The sequence below is a fragment of the Amphibalanus amphitrite genome, unplaced genomic scaffold (genome assembly GCF_019059575.1).
Source record: "Amphibalanus amphitrite isolate SeventyFive unplaced genomic scaffold, NRLGWU_Aamphi_draft 000088F_arrow, whole genome shotgun sequence".
Classification (NCBI taxonomy): Eukaryota; Metazoa; Arthropoda; class Thecostraca; order Balanomorpha; family Balanidae; genus Amphibalanus; species Amphibalanus amphitrite.
In genome coordinates, this window is record NW_024881584.1 from 630,802 (window position 1) to 652,949 (window position 22,148).

Genomic DNA, 22,148 nt, shown 5'->3' on the forward strand with positions numbered 1-22,148 from the left:
TGCAGTCACCGACAGAACTCGCGACACCGCCACACCAGCCCGGCGTGTTCCCAACACTAACCGCTGAGGGAATCGGAGCAACAATTTGACGCTGACCTGACACCCAAAGATGTGGAAAACAATCGTTAGAAAAAAAAAACAATTATGTAGGCATTGCATATATTTTCGTAGTGTTGGAATACAAGTATCGCCCTTTGTTTCGCACATTTCAGACCACTATCCATTCGTATACAAAAGCTAATCATCAAAGTAAAATTTTAGAGGTCAAATTACATGTCCATAAACTAAAAAGTCGAGCATAACATCGAAGTCCTTATGCTGAAGCGAAGCGCGCGGTCTGTTTCAGTGCCTATGTGGGTGGGCATGGCAAATACTATCATCGCATTTCCTATTACGAGAAACTAGAACCGGTGAAAACGGAAAGCGTTCAAAGAAGAGAGGTAAAAAAAACTGGAGATGCGATACTCGAGTATCACAGAATAAATGTAAAAATGTGTCAGCATTCAGTCGGCAGGTCGGCTGGATATTGGGTCCGTTGATGCCGCCGCGGCACACACGCACACACCTGCAGGAAAAGCTGAGCCCGGTATCAGCCTGGGGACCGTTCATATAGGTAGTTCCGGCGGTTCCGGCTGCTGGGTGACGGGGGGGGGAGAGGGGTGTGCCCACGGCGTGCAGCCAGCGGTCTCCCTATCGCCAACAGTGGCTGTGGTCTACTGACGATAGTGATACAGCGGGCCGCTGGACGCTGCCGGTAGCGGCCGGCCGCAACATATCGCAGTTCGCATGGCCACTGGCCAGCACACTCCGTACACAGCAGCAGCTCGGGATATCTGCAGGCACAACATGGCTGTGGTACCTACGCAGGCCGGCTGTGGCGTCTCAACGCCATTCAGATACCACCGTGGTCAGCTTATTACTCAGGCCTGCGGAGCTAAGCCGTTGTTGGAGTTAAGGCTGCGTGGCTCAGAGTCATACCCTGTACACCAGTTTTCTTGGCAATACTATGCTCGTTAACCTTTCCGAATCACATTTTGCCGAAGCTAAGGCCATGCTCCTGTTTCAAACAGGAGCATCCACATAGGCACTGTGGGCACAGTAGTTGGATGAGCGTTTTCTGAGAGAAACAAAGAGCCTTTAAAGTTATGCACGCTATTTGTGAACTACCTATATTTTCCATGGAAGGCCTTGGAACGCAGAAAAGATCGTTTCAGACAGGACAAAAAGATATGCGACATAAACATTACTGTCAGTCTGTCATGATATGGCGTTTCAGAGAAATTTACTGAGTCGGAGTTGCAGTTGGAGCCGATTTTGAATACGAAGCCGGAGCCACTAAAACATCCACCAACTCCGCAGCCCTGGTTTGCAGTTCCCGTTCAGCTAAAGTACCCCGTACAAGTGTACATGTTAATGTAGTTTCCACTTGGTGCCAGTGGAGCAGCGTAGCTAAAGTACCCCGTACAAGTGTACATGTAGTTTCCACTTGGTCCCATATCAGTGGAGCCGCGTAGCTATAGTACCCCGTACATGTGTATATCTAATTTCCACTTGGTGCCAGTGGAGCAGCGTAGCTATAGTACCCCATACAAGTGTACATGTAGTTTCCACTTGGTCCCATATCAGTGGAGCAGCGTAGCTATAGTACCCCGTACATATGTATATCTAATTTCCACTTGGTGCAGTGGAGCCGCGTAGCTATAGTACCCCGTACAAGTGTATATCTAGTTTCCACTTGGTGCAGTGGAGCCGTGTAGCTAAAGTACCCCGCACAAGTGTACCTATATCTAGTGTCCACTTGGTCCCAGTGGAGCCACGTAGCTAAAGTACCCCGTACAAGTGTATATCTAGTTTCCACTTGGTGGGGCCAGTGGAGCCGCGTCCGTGCTGCCCCGTTGCCTCTGCCGGTGCCCGCAGACACAGCTCTGCCTCGCTCCTACCCGCGGGCCGCGGCACGGCACCGGCTCCCAGACGCCATGGCTCCAGGGTCCTTCGACACGACGCACCTCTGGCGCACCGCAGCCGAGGCAGTGTCTCCAGCCGAGACAGACGTCAGTGTCTGAGACGGGCGGCCGTCAGCCAGGGACTCAGTGTCTCCAGCCGAGACAGACGTCAGTGTCTGAGGCGGCCGTCAGCCAGGGACTCAGTGTCTCCAGCCGAAGTCGGCCGTCAGCGCCAGGTGGTCAGAGGGGAAGACTGGTGTGGGCAGCGGCGGCCCGGCGCTCACCTCGGCCGCGGAGGGCAGCGGCACCACCTGCCGGCAGAGCTCCTCGTCAGACGGCTGGGGGGGAGGCTCCCCGTCAGACGGCTGGGGAGGGGCTCCCCGTCAGACGGCTGGGGAGGGGGGCTCTCCGTCAGACGGCCGGCTGGGGCTCCTCGTCAGACGGCTGGGGGGGGGGGGGGCGCTCCCCGTCAGACGGCTGGGGGGGGGGCTCCCCGTCAGACGGCCGGCGGGGGCTCCTCGTCAGACGACTGGGGAGGGGCTCCCCGTCAGACGGCTGGGGAGGGGGCGCTCCTCGTCAGACGGCTGGGGAGGGGCTCCTCGTCAGACGGCTGGGGAGGGGCTCCTCGTCAGACGGCTGGGGGGGCTCCCCGTCAGACGACTGGGGGGGGGGGGCTCCCCGTCAGACGGCCGGCGGGGGCTCCTCGTCAGACGACTGGGGGGCTCCCCCTCGACGGCTGGGGGGGGGGGCGCTCCCCGTCAGACGACTGGGGAGGGGCTCCCCGTCAGACAGCTGGGGAGGGGCTCCTCGTCAGACGGCTGGGGGCTGACGGCTGTTACGCTGTTATGGACCTGTGATCTGATTCAATCAGGTTCATTGTGATCATTGATCCGGCTCTTCCATTTTGTCCAGAGATCCACTGACAGCGTGCACTTCACCATGATCTTTATATAGGGAAAGTGGGGTAAGACGGACACCTTAACTTTGGCGCCATTTTCGGCCGGTTAGAAACATCATAGAAACGGGAAACTGAGTGAAAACCTTTTTTAGACATTTTACTTCTATTTGCCAGAAGATGAGACTTAGACCTGATTCAACAAATAAACTGCAGCTATTTTTGCAAAACCTTGTAAAAACCCGTCTTACCCCACCCCATGGGGTAAGACGGTCACATGGGTAGGGCAAGACGGCCAGCTTCTTTCACCGACCAGCAGAGTTCGCAAAAAAATGCCTGAGATTAGCCACATTGATACAGTCGCTCGTTGGTCTCAAGTGCTCCGGAAATGGCAGCATACGAGATTCGTGCAGAAGGCGTATTGCTCGTATATAGGCCCTAGTTCAGAAGCCATGTAGAGCCGTTTTTCACATTCATTATTTGAGAATAAACTGTGCCGAAGGAATATTGCTAACATGTCTGTGTGTATCGGAATCGAACATATTCTTATTAGAAATGCTTATTTTTTCCTACAGCAACACAAATATTTTCACCATTACAGACCCATTGGATTCAGGACAATTTGATGCAGACAATGCAAATCCGCGGTGAATGAACACTGGTGGCATACCTACCTATGAGTGTACCACAAGTGATTGCCAGTTTTTAACTCTATAGTGCTGCACACAAAAGCTTGCACAATACATTATGAATGTTTTCAATGAATTTAAAGAAATCAAAATAAAAGATTATTGACTGAACACAAATTCGCCAGACTTCAATGGTGGTGTGTAGTGGGAAAGGCAATTCTGGTCCTAATTTTTCTCTCTCGTAGCGCTATTGGTTTGGTCTGGTTTGGTCTGCCCGTCTTACCTACCCTGACCGTCTTACCCCACTTTCCCCTAAACTTTAGAACACTGTGGGCAAAATGTCACAATGCACACGCACACGCACACTCCCCACACACACACAACATTGAATAACGGATTGTTTGGTGCGCGGGAATCGTTCCGCGGCTTCAGCCGCTCAGCTGCCCTACCTGCCGCAGTGTCAGCTGCCCTACTTGCCGCAGTGTCAGTGTCAGCTGTCGTAACTGCCACAGTGTCAGCGGGTTTGCTGTCCTACCTGCCGCAGTGTCAGCTGCCCTACCTGCCGCAGTGTCAGCTGCCCTACTTGCCGCAGTGTCAGTGTCAGCTGTCGTAACTGCCACAGTGTCAGCGGGTTTGCTGTCCTACCTGCCGCAGTGTCAGTGGGTTACTGTCCTACCCTACCTGCCGCCGTTCTGTCCATACTCCATACCTGCCGTAGTGTCAGCTGCCCTACCTGCCGCAGTGTCAGTGGGTTACTGTCCTACCCTACCTGCCGCAGTGTCAGCTGCCCTACCTGCCGCCGTTCTGTCCATACCTACCGTAGTGTCAGCTGCCCTACCTGCCGCAGTGTCAGCTGCCCTACTTGCCGCAGTGTCAGTGTCAGCTGTCCTACCTGCCGCAGTGTCAGTCGGTCGGCCATGTAGAAGATGTGGTCCAGGGTGCCGGTGAAGCTGGACGTGCGACTGGTGACCTCTGGCGCGCCATACGCGCTCGCCAGCTGGTACGGGTGGCTGAAGGTGACCTCCGGCGCCCGGTGCTCGTCGCCTGGCCGGCAGGGCCGTGGGTTAGCAGCGGCCCGCCGACCGACAGGCGCACCTCGCGCAATCCCAGCCAACAAAATTGGTCTGGACCGTGTCTGGTTTCACTCTGGCTAGCTCCGGCACTTACGCCGGCCCAAGTACAGGCAAGGTCTGGAGCGCTCTACTGGAGCTGACGCACGATCCCGGAGCTCGCCCGCACCACAGCCGGACTTAAACCGTATCAGCCGTGCTGTACCTCAACTGTACTTCAGTCACAGTAAGCCAGAGCAGCTACGAGGCAGCCGGACCTGGCCGCACCACGCCGTGGCAGGGAGCCGGGCTTAAAGGAAATGGAGTTTTGAACTGGAATAACAGCAGGGTTGTGCTCGACTCAAAAAAATTTGCTGACTCGACTCATCATTCAACTTCAGAATGCCCTGACTCAACTCTGACTCAAACAAGTAGCTAATTTTTTCCCTTGACTCGACTCATGACTCAAGCGGCTCAATGAAAATATGAGTTGACTCAAACTTGACTCAAATTTTTTGTTGAGTCAAGTGTCTTGACTCAAAACTGACTCAGATAAAAAAGTTGTTGAGCGGGGGGGTGAAAAAAAAACCGGCAGCAGGGCCAGGCCTAAGTTGTAAAGCGGGGGGAGAATGAAAAACTTATTCTATATAGGTACCTATTGTTTCTAGAAAGTTGAGTCAGCTGACTCATGTTCCTACATGTTTTTGTTCCTACATGTTCCTTAACTCAATGTCAAAAGTTATTTTACTGACTCAACTCTGACTCAATTCAACACCTTAATATTTTTGTCTGACTCAACTCTGACTCAACTCAACAGCTCAACATTGTATCCGACTCGACTCAAATCTGACTCATTTGAGTCAGAGTTGAGTCAAATTTCTGACTCGACTCATGAGTCAAGCACAACCCTGAATAACAGTTCGTCACCGTGACCTTTTCAATCAATGTGTCAATCACCTTTGTGAAAATGTAACACTGTCGCTTCACATAATTAACGATCTGAAAAAAAAATCCACGTTTTAATTCGAGAAATACTAAAACACACCCTACCTCCTCTATCAGTTAACCAGAGCAGGTGCCACCCCCGGGCCTCTGCTGTGTCGGAGCAGGCCCCGTGCCATCCCCCGAGCAGCAACCCCCCCCCCCCCCCGAGCAGGCCCCCCCCGTGCCATCCGCCCCCGAGCAGTCCCTCCGCCCGAGCAGCCCCCCTGCCATCCGCCCCCCCGTACCATCCCCCGAGCAGCAACCCCCCTCCCACCGTGCCAGCCCCCCCGTGCCATCCGCCCCCGAGCAGCCCCCCCCTGCCATCCGCCCCCCGGGCCCCCATCCGCCCCCCCCCCCGTCCTCTTCCGTAGCTATCTCCTAAATGACTGCAGATATCGCCACCAAAGTTTCAGGACCTTTCTGTGCGGCGTGCATCCATTTTGCACATTGTGACCAATTTGTTTTGCAGAGGCTATGATAGGTTGGCCGCAAATTACGTCAGAATGACGTCATGTTCTGCCATTTTCGACCCAGAAAAGGTTTCGCAGGAAGAGGTGTCAGGCCTACAGAGCTGTAGAAACATAAAAATGTTCCGACATAAAAAGTGTAGAATTAACTGGCCTAGGTCAAATATGAGCACAGTTTACAGAAAGAGCGTTAAAAGAGTTGTTTGTTTTGTTGGGTAGGGCCCAGGCCCTTTCGGTCTGACAAGACCATTTCAGCGCCGGAAGGATGATAGGAAATGAGGGAGACATTGGTCTGGGCGGGCACCTTGGTGAGTCACCGGGGCTGAGCCTGTCCAACAGGACAGGCCGACCAGCCCCCCAAGTGCTCACTGCACACGGTTACGAGTGTGCCTCCTTAGGAGCTGCAGTGCACTCCGATGGGAGCCGCCCGCATGGAATAAAGTTGCCCGTCTAGGTCCAGCCCGGATCAGGGGTTGCGGCATGGAGGAGAAGGATTTGAATGTCCTGAGGATGGAAACGGCGAAACGGGTGTTAAAAGAGCTATTAACTACGCTTTTCCCCGGCACTGTAGCTCTATTCATTTCCGAGTCATGCAGTGGTTTGTTGAAAATTGTTGAAATTGGACCCGAAAATTGGCGAAATTTGACCTTGGATAACCTATGTGAACTAACCTTTGACCTGATCTAAAGTGACCAGAGTAATTTCGTCATTATTGTTTGCGTCCCTTCGAACGCTGCCTTTGGCGTGTTGGTACGTGGCTCAGAACCCGAGTTAGAAGCAGGGGTGCGGAGCCGGAGCTGGAGCCGGAGCTGCCGGAGCCAGCATATTTTGCCCGGAGCCGGAGCCGGAGCCGTGAAACAATATAGCCCGGAGCGGGAGCCGGAGCCGGAGCCGCGTCAAAAAAGGCGGCGACTCTGGCTGCTTTATTGAAGAGGAAAAAATATTGACCTAATTCGGTTTGACAGTACAAGGCAGTAAAACATGTGGTATTCAAAATAGCCTTGTTATGCAAATACAGAAGCAACGTGAATTAATCTTTCATCTTTTCTCTTCCACCCGTATTTAATAGTATAGAGGAAGTACTGAGTACTGGAGCCGGAGCCACCGGAGCCGGACCATTTTACTTGGAGCCAGAGCCGGAGCCGCCATGACATTTCACCCGGAGCCGGAGCCGGAGCCGGATCCGATTTTTTCTCCGGAGCCGGAGCCGGAGCCGGCTGAAATTTACACGGCTCCGCATCCCTGGTTAGAAGGACTCTGACCGGCCGAGGGGGGAGCGGGTGCCACCACATCGTTTTTTTTTTGCGACAGCTCGGAACGCGTCGGCAACAGAGAGCCAAAACTGGGCATAGCTACCTGACCTTTGATGCAAGCCGGGCCTTGTGACACATGCATTTTCACGGGAAGCCTCTGGTCGTCTTAAGGACCCTCTGTTACCCTCAGAGGGACTCTGCCCTCTGAAAAACATCACTGCCTCAAAGGGCCCTCTAGTGGCCCCCATGGGCCTTCTGGGTACCTGAAAGTGCCCTCTGTTTTCTCTCCAGGGGCCCTTTTTACCCCGAGGGCCAGTTGATTTTCAGAGGGTCCTCTTTGAGGTGGATGTGAGGGCCCTTTGTTCGCCTCAGAGGGCCCTCTGGTGGCTTCAGACTTCAGAGGACCCTATTTTGGCATCAGAGGGCGCCTCTCTGTGGCACCAGAAGGCCCTCGGAGGCCTCAAATGGCCCTATTACATCTCAGAGAGCTGTCTTTGACCTCAGGTGGATCGTTTTTACATCTTTGTGGTGTCTAATGGGGCCCTCTGGCCTTTGTTCGCCTCCAGAGGCCTCAAGGTCCTCCGATGATTTCGAAGGACCCTCTTTGATCTCAGAGGCCCTGATGACCTCATAGGGCTCATGGTGGTCTGACATAGCCTCATATCACCTCAGAAGGCCCTCCAGTGGCCTCAGAGGGCATTTTTTGGCCTTTGAAGGCCCTCCATTCGCCTTAGAGGGCCCTCTTTGATCTCTTTGATCTCTTCGATCTCAGAGGGCCCTCTTTGAGGTGGCTGAGAGGGCCCTTTGTTCACCTCAGAGGGCCCTCTGGTGACCTCCAGGGACCATCTTTGATCTAAGAGGGCCGTCTGGTGGCCTCATAGGATACATTGTGGCCTGAAATTGACCCTCGTACCACAGAGGGCCTTCTGTTCGTCTTAACCCTCGCCCATGTAGGGGGGTGCAACCCCCCCCCCCCCCTAAGGTTTTTCTTAGCTACACGCCGAACCGTTTCAGATAGCCTACTCAAATTTTCAGTACCCTATGGGGCATCCTTTGCGCAACTTTTGTTTTTTTTTTGTCGAGGTCATGTCAGGTCACGGAGTTACGGAGTTATGACGTCATAAAGGGAACAACCTCCGGCCAGATTTACGCTAAATTTGAGATTGCTTCACATTGGTATAAATGCCGACTGACCTGACACACTGATGGATTGTTTTAGAATCATAACTGGCTGATTTGACATTGGCACAATGTCCGTTGACATTTTGAAGGTTACTAATGGTCAAGGTAAGGTCAGTGACCTCAGTTGACCTGTAATGACCTCTTGCACTTGTATGCCTTTTCGGGGTATTTTGATGCCCTTAATTCGAATTTGCTATCCATTTCAGGCATCGTCGGTTGTTTCTTGTAGTTCATTTTGGGTCAGGGTCAGGTCAGTGACGTCACACGCCTGACGTGACCCAATGCACAAATGACCTTGCAGACTTCCGATGCTCCCAACGCATCATTTTTAGAGTTATGACATCGAAATACACACCAAACGATAGAGAATTGATCAAGGATCACGATTGTGAAGGTTTCAAGTCGATATCTCTTACCGTTTTGCCGCAATCGGCGCGGAAATCTGAAAAAGTTAGATTTTCCGAAAAATTGACCTTTGACCGGTCACAAGTAGGTCAAATGTTGACCTAGGACCAAAAAATATACCACCAATCGCGAGATCTCGTTGAGAGCAATCCGTTGGTCTTTTCCGCTAAGCTCTAAGACGCTCCGTTTTCAAACGCCAGGGGGGGGTCGCACCAACCCTCCCCCCTGCATGGGCGAAGGTGGCAAAACACCGTTTACGGGCGAGGGTTAACCCGCGCCCCGCTGGGCTATTCAGCCATACGCGCCCTGCTGGGGGGGGGGGGCAGATTCTGCCCCCCCCTGTCTATCTTCCGAACCGATGGTCGTAGAAAGACGGGGAAAACGGCAATCGAAAGCTCTCAACAAGGCGGATCTTAAGAGCCCAAATTTTTTTGCTTAAGTAGGTCAGAGGTCAGGTCAAGGTCAGGTCAAGGGTACAAAATGCAAGTTTCTACAGTATCGGGCTTGCACCGTAGTTGCCGAAGAATGGACTGAGACTGATTGCCCAAAACGTGTTCTTAGACTACCAAGATAATATTCGTTGCATACAATGTCATTCAAAGGTCAAGGTCAGGTCAGGTCAGGTCAGGTCACCAAAAACAAAATATAGAAAAGGGCATGTGCGACACATGTTTTATGGGTCATTTTACTCATAGAATTCAATAGGTACACTCAATAAGTGATATGGACCACCTCTGGATGAATTTCAGGTCGAGGTCAGGTCAAGGTCAGGTCAAGTGAGGTCAAATTTTGAAGTTGGTTGCAGACTTGTGCCAAGGTCCCAAAAAGGTCCGAGATCCAGGGTTCGCAGAGTCCAAGGTCTGGGACCTTGATGGATCCTGGACCTTGCATTGTCATTTTTGTCGTGAGACCTTGGAAACCCAGGACCTTAAAACATCCATGTGCCGCGAGACCTTCGAATCCCAGGACCTTAACATTTGCATATGTCGCGAGACCTTGGAATCCCAGGACCTCAACATTTGTATATGCCGCGAGACCTTGGAATCCCAGGACCTCAACATTTGCATATGTCGCAAGACCTTGGAATCCCAGGACCTCAACATTTGCATATGCCGTGAGACCTTGGAATCCCAGGACATCAACATTTCATGTGACATCAACATGAGACCTTATAGAAACCCAGGACCTCAACATTTCATATGCCGTGAAACCATGGAAACCCTGAAACCATGGAAACCCAGGGGGTCAGGACCTCAAAATTTTGATATGCTGCAGGACCCTGCAGAATGCAGACCTTCAGTCCCAGTTTTATTATTTGTCATGGGATCTTAGGAGAAGGGTCTGGATCTATACCATCATATTCTTGAGGGACCTCAAGAATCCTGGAAGCTGGACCATGAGGTTTATGTTGCACACGGCCACTAAGGACCCTGCACTAGGTTTTGTCTGTAAACACTTCAGTAAATATCTATGGTTGAGCCGCTGAGCGACCAGCTGCAAGGGGCTAAGATAGATACATGAAGAGAAAATGAACCAGACTGTGTAGACATATCAGTTGGGCAAACTACGGGGAGGTAATCAAGAACTTGATTAATCAAGTTCATGATTATGACGTCATGAAAATGGGGCGTGGCATGACCATATAAGGAGTTGTAATCAAGATTTTGATTACTTTTCGTGCACCGAACTATTCAAGTGTTTCGTTTCAATTGTTATTATGTCCATTTCGACACGATTTTTTACCAGGTGAAACGCAATATTCTATTCTCCCGAAATGATATGGACCGGTAGCAGTGGGATATGGACTTTAGCTCATATGGCGAAAGATAAACTGCTAGCCTAACTTTTTCAGAAAAGTGATATTTTTTAAAGCCCTTTGTAGGCGGATATTATTCTTTTATCCACATTTTTACGTTTTTAATTTCAAAATAAATAATTGAACACTCATTTTACACACGTCTTAAATTGGTCGTAATAAACATTTCTTCCAAAAGGCACCGTCGCCTGTTAGCACGCCGCCATTTGTCGTGTTGTCGGTGTGTGGGTGAGGCCGGAAATTAGCGCTGAATTATTGGTAATTTGGTTCTTATAGGTAAAATTAACATTTTTTAAATAATTTAGATCATGTTTGCAAATTTGAATAGCCTCAACGTTCATATGCGTCGGTATAAATGTTGAAATATCGCGATAGAATTTATGATGATTTTGTAGGCTATCATGGCGCATGCTTTCCGCGGTATAATATTTTAATTATTCACGAAATGTATTGCTATTTACAGGGTTATAGTTTATCTTAAAGTAAATAATAGGTCTATTTTGTTGTTTGGGGCAATTGTTGATTAGAGAGGCACATTTAACTGCCCACAGTAGCTAGAAATGTTATGGCCTGGCAGGTTGTGCAAGGCCTAAAAAGGTATCTATCTGATGCAGTTTTTCACGACGAATCGAATGGTGCTATTTTGGTTTCCGTACGAGGTCTAGAACTTTCAAAAAATCATTTTTCAAAATTTTTGTTTGTCATGACGTCATAAAACTTTAAATAACTCCCACATTTTCGAACCGATTCTTCTAAAAATTGGTATGTAGGTGCACATAGACCACTTCTCTGACATATATTCCGGTTTTTTGATACACTCAAAATTTTGGATTTTATAATTATTTTCCCAAAAAAGTCAGTTTTCTTTAAAAAAATTTGGACCAAAATCCAAAATTTTCAAAAATCCGAGATAGCCATTTGATAGACAAAGTAGAATCACGTATAACCTTTTTTGTTACGTCTTGATTCCTTTAAAAATGAAGATGTTAGCGGCGTTTGAAATTTTGCCATTTTTGAGGCGAAAATGGCGAACATGACGTCACTAAAACGTCAATTTCTCAAAAACTTTCCGACGGTTTTCGCTCAAATTTTCAGGAACGTGTCAAATTGATGTATGATAAGGTACTGGAAGTTTGACGTCGCTGGCGTAACGCGTTTAGAAGTTATTGGCGAAAAACGGGAGGGGGGGCAGATTCTGCCCCCCCCCCCCCCCAGCGGGGCGCGGGTAAAGGGGCCCTCTGCTGGTCTTAGCGGGCCCTTTGTGTACCTGGGAGGGCCCCCCTGAGTACCTGAGAGGGCCCTATGTGTGCCTGAGAGGGCCCTCTGTTTGCCTGAGAGGGCCCTCTGTGTGCCTGAGAGGGCCCTCTGTTTGCCTGAGAGGGCCCTCTGTGTGCCTGAGAGGGCCCTCTGTGTGCCTGAGAGGGCCCTCTGTTTGCCTGAGAGGGCCCTCTGTGTGCCTGAGAGGGCCCTCTGTGTGCCTGAGAGGGCCCTCTGTGTGCCTGAGAGGGCCCTCTGTGTGCCTGAGAGGGCCCTCTGTGTGCCTGAGAGGGCCCTCTGTGTGCCTGAAAGGGCCCTCTGTTTACTTCACAAGGTCCCTCATTGGCCTAAAGGTGTCCTCTAATAACGTTAGTCCTCAAAGGGTCCCTAAATAGTTCTACAATACTTTTTCTTTTTGCGAATAAATTGGGAAGTGGTCAAAAGGGCCCTTGAAGTCATTTTATTTTTCCGTGTTATAAAAAAAAACTTTTTGTCTAGGCTCCAGGGGGTCCTAGGACCCCCAGGACCCCTCCCCCTTGGATACGCCACTGATCGTCGGCATAGGAAACCAAGCGTCCGTGGGGAACATATGCTGGAAGATCATTTGTGAAGATTCTGAAGAGGATGGGACCAACTAAGGAGCCCTGTGGAACACCGTGAGACAGAGGCAAAGATAAGGTCCCGCCTCTCACTACCTGTTGCCGACCAGACAGGTAGCTTCGGAACCAATTCGGATCTATTCCATACCAACGAGAGTTTCGTGAAGAGGACGTCGTGATCAACGCTATCAAAAGCGCGGCTCAAGTCAATTGAAGTTACAGCTACGATGTCACCCTCGTCGATGCGCCGCGTCATCCGCTCGACAGCATCGGTCAAAGCATCCTCCGTTGAATGAGCAGCTCTATATGCATATTGCGAATTGACCAACAGGTGATTAGTAGCAAGATAGGACGACAGCTGCATACAAACAACTTTTTCACATAACTTTGAGGCCACCGATAGGAGAGAGATGGGCCGGAAATTACTCGGGTTATCTATGTCGCCGGACTTATGAAGTGGTACGACGGTCGCGAGTTTCCATGATAATGGAAAATGACATGATAGGTATTATAGATGCATTCACAATATGCAGCAAGTGTGGACCAATCACAGGAAAACATGCTCTGATTGCGTGTAGTGGCACACGTCATGCCCCACTGCTCTAGATGCTGACAACTTTCGCAACGCCAAAGACAGTTTTGACAGTGTAGCCGGCTTCAGGCGCAGACCCGCTGACGTCACACGCGGCGGCCTTGGCGGGAGCCGAGAGGGACCGCTGACGGCTAGCTCCGCAGCAATTTTCGATCCGACGGTGGCGAAATGACGATTGAACTCATCTGCCTGTTCTGTCGGCATCCCACAGCTGCCTTTGTTACCCCCACATGCAGGACGCACCGCAAATTCAGATATGTTGCGCCAAAAAGATCGTGGATCAGATAACAAGTGAGCTGACAAAAAGTCGCGTTTACTTTTTAATAGATGCCCTTTCACAAGGTTCCGCAATCTCCGGTACACATCTCTATCATCGACGGATCGAGAATATTGCCATGTACGGAAAGCCGTATCTCTTTCACGCATGAGCTGTTTAAGCTCTTCATTGTCCTCTATCCAGGGGCACCGTGGTCGACGAGGGGTTACAGTTTTTAGGGGCAGTGAGTGTCCACAATCTTCCACCACAGATTTAGAAAAGTAGCTAATTTATTGTCCACGCTATCCGCGCTGTACATTTCACCCCAGTCTGATAGTAGCAAAGATAGGCAAACGGCATCCCAATTCACTTTCCGCCAGGGACGTGCCTTGAACGGGGACGGCCGACGGCTCTGACGACGGAGCTGTGCTCGAACGGTGATGGTGAGGTGATCGGCGATTTGGTCAGATGATGTTAGGACTGAAGCGTTTTGATCCGGAACATTGCTGATGATGTGATCGATGAGTGAAGTAGAGGGTTCTAGATGTGTTGGCTCGGTGACTAGTTGAGTTAGACCCAGTTCGTTCAAGGCGGCTTTGTACTGACGTACTCCAGGAGCGTCATGTTGCAATAAATTTATGTTTGTGTCGCCCAAGCAAAAAACTGGCTTTCCGTAGCCGAGCGCGTGTTTTAGCTGATCTTGGAGGTCGTCGACAGCGCTGGCCACCGATGTGGATGGTGCTCGGTACACCACGCCGACTGTGACCGAGCGAAGACCCCTGCCGCTGATGCTGAGCCAGAGAGTCTCGCAAGGCCCGGCTGCAGGGATTGGCAGAACACTAGTAGTCAGCTCCTCACGATGTATGATAGCCACACCACCTCCACGAGCAGTACCTCTCTGCCCCGTTTTGGGTTGGGATGGCCGATCTCTTCTTATGATCTGATATCCGGGGTCGGGAGAGCTAAGATTCTGCTCTGAACGGGTTTTGAGAGCCATGTTTCCGTTACGCATAAAACGTCCAAATCTTGTTGCGTTAACAGTTGATTGATTTCATTAGGCTTCGGTACGATAGAGCGAACGTTTGAATGACCGATATTCAGAGTGTGCCGGGGTAGACATCGGTTGGTTTCTCCCAGTGAAGGGTGGCGCTCTACACGGCGGAACCCACTGGCCCCAACGCCTTCCTGCCGGCTGCTGTCCGCTGGCAGGCCCGGCCCAACCCGGGGTTCAGCCGTCCGATCTCGTCCTGCATGGACAGGTCCGGGGCTGCCTGTTAGGGGGATCAGGACACGGCCGCGGTTCGGGCGTCGCTCGTGCTCTATGGCACGTCTGCGGCGCGCCTGGACGTGGCGGCCGCGTATTTGGAAATTCCGACCTTGACGAGCGTCTGTGGTAGAAAACCACCACTTTGGTAGGGGAAACTACTGCTGTCTGCTACCGTTTGCACTGCATGTCTCGCTGTAGTTGCGACCCATTGCGACATCTATGCAAGTCAGCAAGGGTACGTACCTCAGCAGTCAGCGATATACGTACTTTATAATTTACGTACTTTTCGATGCGTATTTTCTTCTTTGACGTACTTTTGTCTAGGTATACGTACTTTGTACTGTACGTACCTACCTCTGCGATACGCCTACTTCTGTCCTTGACGTACCTATTCCATACGTACTTTATACTCGACGTACTTTTGCGATACGTACTTTTGCCCTTGACGTACTCTTATCCATACGTACTTTATGCTGTACGCACTTTTACGATATGTGCTTTTGTCCTTGACGTACTTTTGTCCATGCGTACTTAATAATGCACCTATACGTACTTCTTCGATACGTACTTTTGTCCTTCACGTACTTTTATCCATTAGTCGTGCTTTATACTTTACGTACTTTTGCCATGCGTAGTGCGTACTTTTGTCCTTGACGTAGTTTTGTCCATGCGTATTTTATACTGTACGAACATTTGCGATGCGTACTTTTGTCTTACGTGCCAGGGGCGTCGCCACAGATTTTCGACAGGGGGGACGGAATACGGATCGGCCGACTAAAAACCCAAAATTAGGTATCGTTACCGCACTTTTTCAGGCCGATGCACTATCTGTTCAACGATACTGGGCTGAATTCCTACGCGGTACGCGTCCGAAGTATTCATTTTTACACGGGTAACCAGAGCCTCCGGTCTTCTAAGTTCTATCAGGGTATAATTGTTGACACATGCCGTCAATCTGATAGTTAACTAGTGTTAATGTATACATCATACGTGGTGGTTGCTTTAGGTATTTGTCACAACTCTGAACTCATAATCTCTTTTGGTCTCCAGTATGAATGGGTGGCGCGGGTCGGCGCGAAGCGCCGCGAGATTTTCGTCGAGGTCGGAAATGTATATGCATATGGATGACGCTACAATAGCTTGACATGCAGTGCAAATTGTGGCAGACAGCAGTAGTTTCCCCCAAGGCTATATATATATATAGTTTCCCCTACTAAAGTGGTGGTTTTCTACCACAGACGCTCGTCGAGGTCGGAAATTCCAAATACGCGTGGCGGCCGGCCCGTCTCCCCATGCAGTGCCGCCTTACTCCGCCGCTGGGTGAGAGATTAATGGGTCTGTCCATGAGGGTAAGTGCCGCGATGTCAGCTGCCCTACCTGCCGCAGTGTCAGCTGCCTTACCTGCCTCAGTGTCAGCTGCCCTACCTGCCTCAGTGTCAGCTGCTCTACCTGCCGCAGTGTCAGTCAGCTGCCCTACCTGCCGCAGTGTCAGTCAGGTGCCCTACCTGCCGCAGTGTCAGCTGACCTACCTGCCGCAGTGTCAGTTGCCCTACCTGCCGCAGAATCAGCTGCCCTACCTGCCGCAGTGTCAGTTGTCCAACCTGCCGCAGTGTCAGCTGTCCAACCTGCCGCAGTGTCAGTGTCAGCTGCTGCAGTGTCAGTGTCAGCTGCTGCAGTGTCAGCTGCCCTACCTGCCGCAGTGCCAGGTGTCCTTCCTGCCGCAGTGTCAGTATCAGCTCCCGCAGTGTCAGCTGTCCTACCTGACGCAATGTCAGTGTCAGCTGCCCTACCTGCCGCAGTGTCAGCTGCCCTACTTGCCGCAGTGTCAGTGTCAGCTGTCGTAACTGCCACAGTGTCAGCGGGTTTGGTGTCCTACCTGCCGCAGTGTCAGTCGGTCGGCCATGTAGAAGATGTGGTCTAGGGTGCCAGTGAAGTCTGACCCGCGACTGGTGACCTCGGGCGCGCCGTACGCGCTCGCCAGCTGGTACGGGTGGCTGAAGGTGACCTCCGGCGCCCGGTGCTCGTCGCCTGGCCGGCAGGGCCGTGGGTTAGCAGCGGCCCGCCGACCGACAGGCGCACCTCGCGCAATCCCAGCCAACAAAATTGGTCTGGACCGTGTCTGGTTTCACTCTGGCTAGCTCCGGCACTTACGCCGGCCCAAGTACAGGCAAGGTCTGGAGCTCTACTGGAGCTGACGCACGATCCCGGAGCTAGCCCGCACCACAGCCGGACTTAAACCGTATCAGCCGTGCTGTACCTCAACTGTACTTCAGTCACAGTAAGCCAGAGCAGCTACGAGGCAGCCGGACCTGGCCGCACCACGCCGTGGCAGGGAGTCGGGCTTAAAGGAAATGGAGTTTTGAACTGGAATAACAGTTCGTCACCGTGACCTTTTCAATCAATGTGTCAATCAGCTTTGTGAAAATGTGACACTGTCGCTTCACATAATTTACGATCTGAAAAATCCACGCTTTAATTCGAGAAATACTAAAACACACCCTACCTACTCTATCAGTTAACCAGAGCAGGTGCCACCCCCGGGCCTCTGCTGTGTCGGAGCAGGCCCCGTGCCATCCCCCGAGCAGCAACCCCCCCCCCCCGAGCAGGCCCCCCCCGTGCCATCCGCCCCCGAGCAGTCCCTCCGCCCGAGCAGCCCCCCTGCCATCCGCCCCCCGTGCCATCCCCCGAGCAGCAACCCCCCTCCCACCGTGCCAGCCCCCCGTGCCATCCGCCCCCGAGCAGCCCCCCCCCCGTGCCATCCGCCCCCGAGCAGCCCCCCCCCGTGCCATCCGCCCCCGAGCAGCCCCCCCCGTGCCACCCGCCCCCGAGCAGCCCCCCCCCCCGTGCCATCCGCCCCCGAGCAGCCCTCCCCTGCCATCCGCCCCCCTCCCGTGCCATCCGCCCCCGAGCAGCCCCCCTGCCATCCGCCCCCCCGTGCCATCCGCCCCCGAGCAGACCCCCCTGCCATCCGCCCCGGAGCAGTCGGCCGCCCCCGAGCCGTGCCGTGGCCGCCGCCCCCGGCCCGCTTACAGTCGACGAACTGCTGCACGCCAATGACGCCGGCGTCCATCAGGGCGCACACGGACCTGCCCGGCCCGCTGTTGAAGTCGCCGCAAAAGACCAGCGCCGCCGCGCCCGCTCCAGCCTGGAAAGCCGGCCGACTCTCAGAGGTGCATATCTGTGTGACCTGAGGCCAGCTCAGGTCCAGTAGGTAGGCACTCAAGATTAACCCGCGCCCCGCTGGGCTATTCAGCCATACGCGCCCTGCTGGGGGGGGGGGGGCAGATTCTGCCCCCCCCCCCCTGTCTAACTTCCGAACCGATGGTCGTAGAAAGACGGGGAAAACGGCAATCGAAAGCTCTCAACAAAGCGGATCTAAAGAGCCCAATGCTTTTTGCTTAAGTAGGTCAGAGGTCAGGTCAAGGTCAGGTCAAGGGTACAAAATGGAAGTTTCTACAGTATCGGCCTTGCACCGTAGTTGCCGAAGAATGGACTGAGACTGATTGCCCAAAACGTGTTCTTAGACTACCAAGACAATATTCGTTGCATACAATGTCATTCAAAGGTCAATGTCAAGGTCAGGTCAGGTCAGGTCAGGTCACCAAAAACGAAATATAGAAAAGGGCATGTGCGACACATGTTTTATGGGTCATTTTACTCATAGAATTCAATAAGCACACTCAATAAGTGATATGGACCACCTCTGGATGAATTTCAGGTCGAGGTCAGGTCAAGGTGAGGTCAAGTGAGGTCAAATTTTGAAGTTGGTTGTTAAGGCCTAAAAAGGTGTCTATCTGTTGCAGCTTTTCACGGCGAATCGAATGGTGCTATTTTTGTTTCCGTACAAGGTCTAGAACTTCCAAAAAAAAATCATTTTTCAAAATTTGTGTGTGTCGTGACGTCATAAAATTTTGAATAACTCCTACATTTTTGAACCGATTCTTCTAAAAACTGGTATGTAGGTGCACATAGACCACTTCTCTGACATATATTCTGTTTTTTGATACACTCAAAATTTTGGATTTTATAATTATTTTCGCAAAAAAGTCAGTTTTTTAAATTGGGCCAAAATCCAAAATTTTCAAAAAACCGAGATAGCCATTTGATAGACAAAGTAGTTTCACGTGTAACCTTTTTGTTACGTCTTGATTCCTTTAAAAATGAAGATGTTAGCGGCGTTTGAAATTTTGCCGTTTTTTTAGGCGAAAATGGCGAACATGGCGTCACTAAAATGTCAATTTCTCAAATATTTACCGACGGATTTCGCTCAAATTTTCAGGGAACGTGTCAAATTGATGTATGATAAGGTACTGAAAGTTTGACGTCGCTGGCGTAACGCGTTTAGCAGTTATTGGCGAAAAACGGGAGGCAGGGCAGATTCTCCCCCCCCCCCCCCCCCAGCGGGGCGCGGGTTAAGCATAAAGCAATACAGAAAAATGCAAGTAACACCTGTTTTGAACAAGAAGTGCCAAAGCCGTACATTTTTAACCCGCGCTTGACTGAGCCTCCAGCCGAACGTCATTGACTGAAAGGGGCGTTTAACATCTCCCTCCACCCCAACCCAGGTTATCGGTATCTTCAAAAATAAGTATCGTAGCGAGACGAATGAGGCGGCGTTGGAAAGGCCTCACTGAGACGCATCAGCTGCAATCCTGAAATTTGGGATTTGAGGTCACTTGACCTGTAAAGATAGCGTCAAAGGTCAAAATGGAGGATAGGGGAGGGTGGGGTAGGACGCCCCTTTAAGGGAAAATGCAAACACTCCGCATAATTGCATCTATACCATTGAGACTAAGCGGCACAGTCTACCTACGCTGTTTGACATCGGTTCGGGTCGCCGGGTGAAGCGCTTTGTATACCAGTGTTGCGTCAGACCAGCGCGGGGGGCTCGTCTGAGTGGTTGGCGTGGGCTGGCGAGTGGTGTGGGGCGTGTTGTTACTTGGTGGACCATGGGGGCTGGGCGGGTGTGCATGGTCACTTGCTGCATTGGATATTCTGCGTCGCTTAAAGGTAGTGTGCCAGCTTTCCTGGACCGTATGGAGTTAATGGCCCAGCTAAGGAGAACCGGATTTTTAGAACTTATCCATACCTTCAAAACTCATGGAAACGTCTTAAATTCTTCAAATTTTGAGTACCCCAGTGCGAAATTCGCCCCGACGGGTTGTCGGTCGTACCCCAACCACATTTCACAACGCTATGAACAATAAATGCACACACTGAAATCGCTATTACCGATATACTCATCCAATCAAGTTTCGATAAACCCGTTCATCATCATCTCCTGCGGTTTCGAACACGCCTGTTAGGTGGTGCGGCAGACCGCGCCCAAAGCCAGGGCCCCGGTAACGTGAGGTAGCCGAGTCGGGGCAGCGTGCGCTGACCCAAGCCGGGGCCGCGCGTCCTCCCGGTGTCATGTGATAGCCCGGGGCTGCCCGCGGGGATGCGGTAGACCGCGCCCAAAGCTGCGGCCCCGGCTTGGGTCAGCGCACGCTGCCCCGACTCGGCTACCTCACGTTACCGGGGCCCTGGCTTTCGGCGCGGCTTCTGCTCATACTTTGTGGTGCGGTGGTGGTGCGTCGGGCCGCGCGCTCTGACTTCGGCCAAGAAAAATGCGTCAGCTGATCATTGTCATTTCTGCCACTTGCGTGTGGTGAAATGGGGTCATAACTTAAGAGACGGCTTTTTCATATCAATTATTTTACATAAAATCATATTTCAAACCATGAATAATGTTCGACAGCCAAATAAAAGAAACAATACCAATACAGGCTTACAGTTTAAGGCTCGACATTGTGTTGTCTACGATTAGACAGTTATACATATCGAAAAACCGATAAACTTTTAGGCGAAAAAGGCACTATTCCAGGCCCATTTTTGATTTTCTTTGCGATATTAGGTAAAAACAGAAGCTTCTTATCCTAGGAAAAATAAAATGGGAAATCTTTCAAAGGTGGCACACTACCTTTAACAATCCCAGTAAACATGCCGACATCGGCCCAACGTTGGGCCGAGGCTCGGCCCGAAGTCGGCCCAACGTCGGTTAACCTCGGCCCGACATCGGCTGGACGTCGGGAACGTCCACATATACCTACCGACGCGACGTCCAGCGGAGGTCCAGCCGACGTCGGGCCGAGATCGTGCGCCGAGAGGTTGAGCCGAGATGACGTCGGGCCGATATCTCCCCGCCATCAACCCGACGCTCAGCCGACGTCTCCCCGCCATCAACCCGCGAGGTACAGCCGACGTCGGACCGACGCCCAGCCGACGTCCCCTCGCTGTCAACCCGACATCCCTACGCTACCATCTCGACGTCCAGCCGAGGTTCAGCCGACGTCCCTCCGCTGTGATCAGCACTCGTCAAAAACCATACAATCTATATATTAAACTGCCAGGCGGTGGGGGGCATTTCCCCCCCCCCCTGTAATTTTTTCGATATATCTCCAGCACCACTGCGTCGATCGTTACCAAACTTTCAGTACCCTCCCGTGAATAGCTTTTACACATTGTGAGCAAAATTTTTTTCCAAAGGCTATGATAGGGGGGTGCTCCGCCGCCACTGCTTGATTTGACCCTGAAGGCGTCTTAGCAGCAAAAAAAAATCACCTGCGTTATACCTAAATATTTGCTCAAGGGCGCTCTACGCAAGAAACGCCAGCCGGTCAAAAAACTGGCGAACGAATACGATCTTTCTAGTGCTTGAATTATATTCAATGAAAATTTCAAGAGACATAAATAATCTTAGGTGAGAGTGGGGTGGGTTGTATCAGTTTTTACTCCGAGACCCATAACCTCGTAACTATCCGTGATAAACTAATTATTTCCATACTATCCCCTTCCTTGATTCTTCTGCTTTTTTGTGCAAAGTAACTTTTCCGCTACCTCTACCAGTTTTTCTTCTACGGTCTGCCGAATAGAACAATGTTTTTGATACAACTTGCCCCATAGCTTGGGTGAGTTGTATCACATGGTGGGGTAATTTGTATCACTATTTCACGTTTCAGGGAGTGTGCTTGCTACTGGTTTTGAACATAACAACAACATTAACCCGCGCCCAGATGGGGTCTGCCGAGCAACGTGGTCTGATGGGGGGGGGGGCATTTTGGCCCCCCCTCAGATCTCGAGAACCACGCAACATAGCGACAAGCGGTAAACGGTGTTGGATAGCCCCAACGGGGAACTACCTTGTGACCCAATTTCATTGACCTCGGTCAAACCGATGACGTCACAGGTCAGGTCAAAGGTCGAATTTTCACCGTTTACAGGCATTTCAAGAAATGCGTTGTAAAATCGTGTAAAATGCATTTCATTGAAAATAATCGATGGGGAAATGTTCTTCAAACACATATTTTGCTATTTGCGGTCACTGATACCAGGTCAGGTCATAGAGGTCAGGTCACTGGGGGGGTCACAATATGAAAGTGTCGTGTGATACATGTTTTATGGTCCATTTTACATGACAAATGCGATTATGTGGGTCAGACAGACTTTAGGGCCAGCTTAGGTCACGTTTTGGTCAAGGTCAGGTCAAGGTCAGGTCAAGGTCAGGTCAAATTA

General features: G+C 51.4%; 1 protein-coding gene across 7 annotated transcripts in view; it reads right to left on the bottom strand.

Annotated features, from left to right (window-relative positions):
• Window positions 1–142: 142 nt before the first annotated feature.
• LOC122379985 (2',5'-phosphodiesterase 12-like) overlaps window positions 143–22,148 on the bottom strand; it is a 77,774-nt gene continuing 55,768 nt past the window's right edge. For 2 of the 7 annotated variants that reach the window (XM_043362705.1, XM_043362706.1), the window contains exons 7-10: window positions 17,625–17,739; window positions 16,471–16,622; window positions 4,360–4,511; window positions 143–2,254 (exon numbers count right to left, since the gene is read on the bottom strand). In XM_043362705.1, the coding sequence (XP_043218640.1) occupies window positions 4,371–4,511; window positions 16,471–16,622; window positions 17,625–17,739 (408 nt within the window). In that variant the 3' untranslated portion in view covers window positions 143–2,254; window positions 4,360–4,370. The remainder of the gene's footprint in view (window positions 2,255–4,359; window positions 4,512–16,470; window positions 16,623–17,624; window positions 17,740–22,148) is intronic. The other 5 variants (XM_043362707.1, XM_043362709.1, XM_043362708.1 and 2 more) reach the window with 4 other exon arrangements.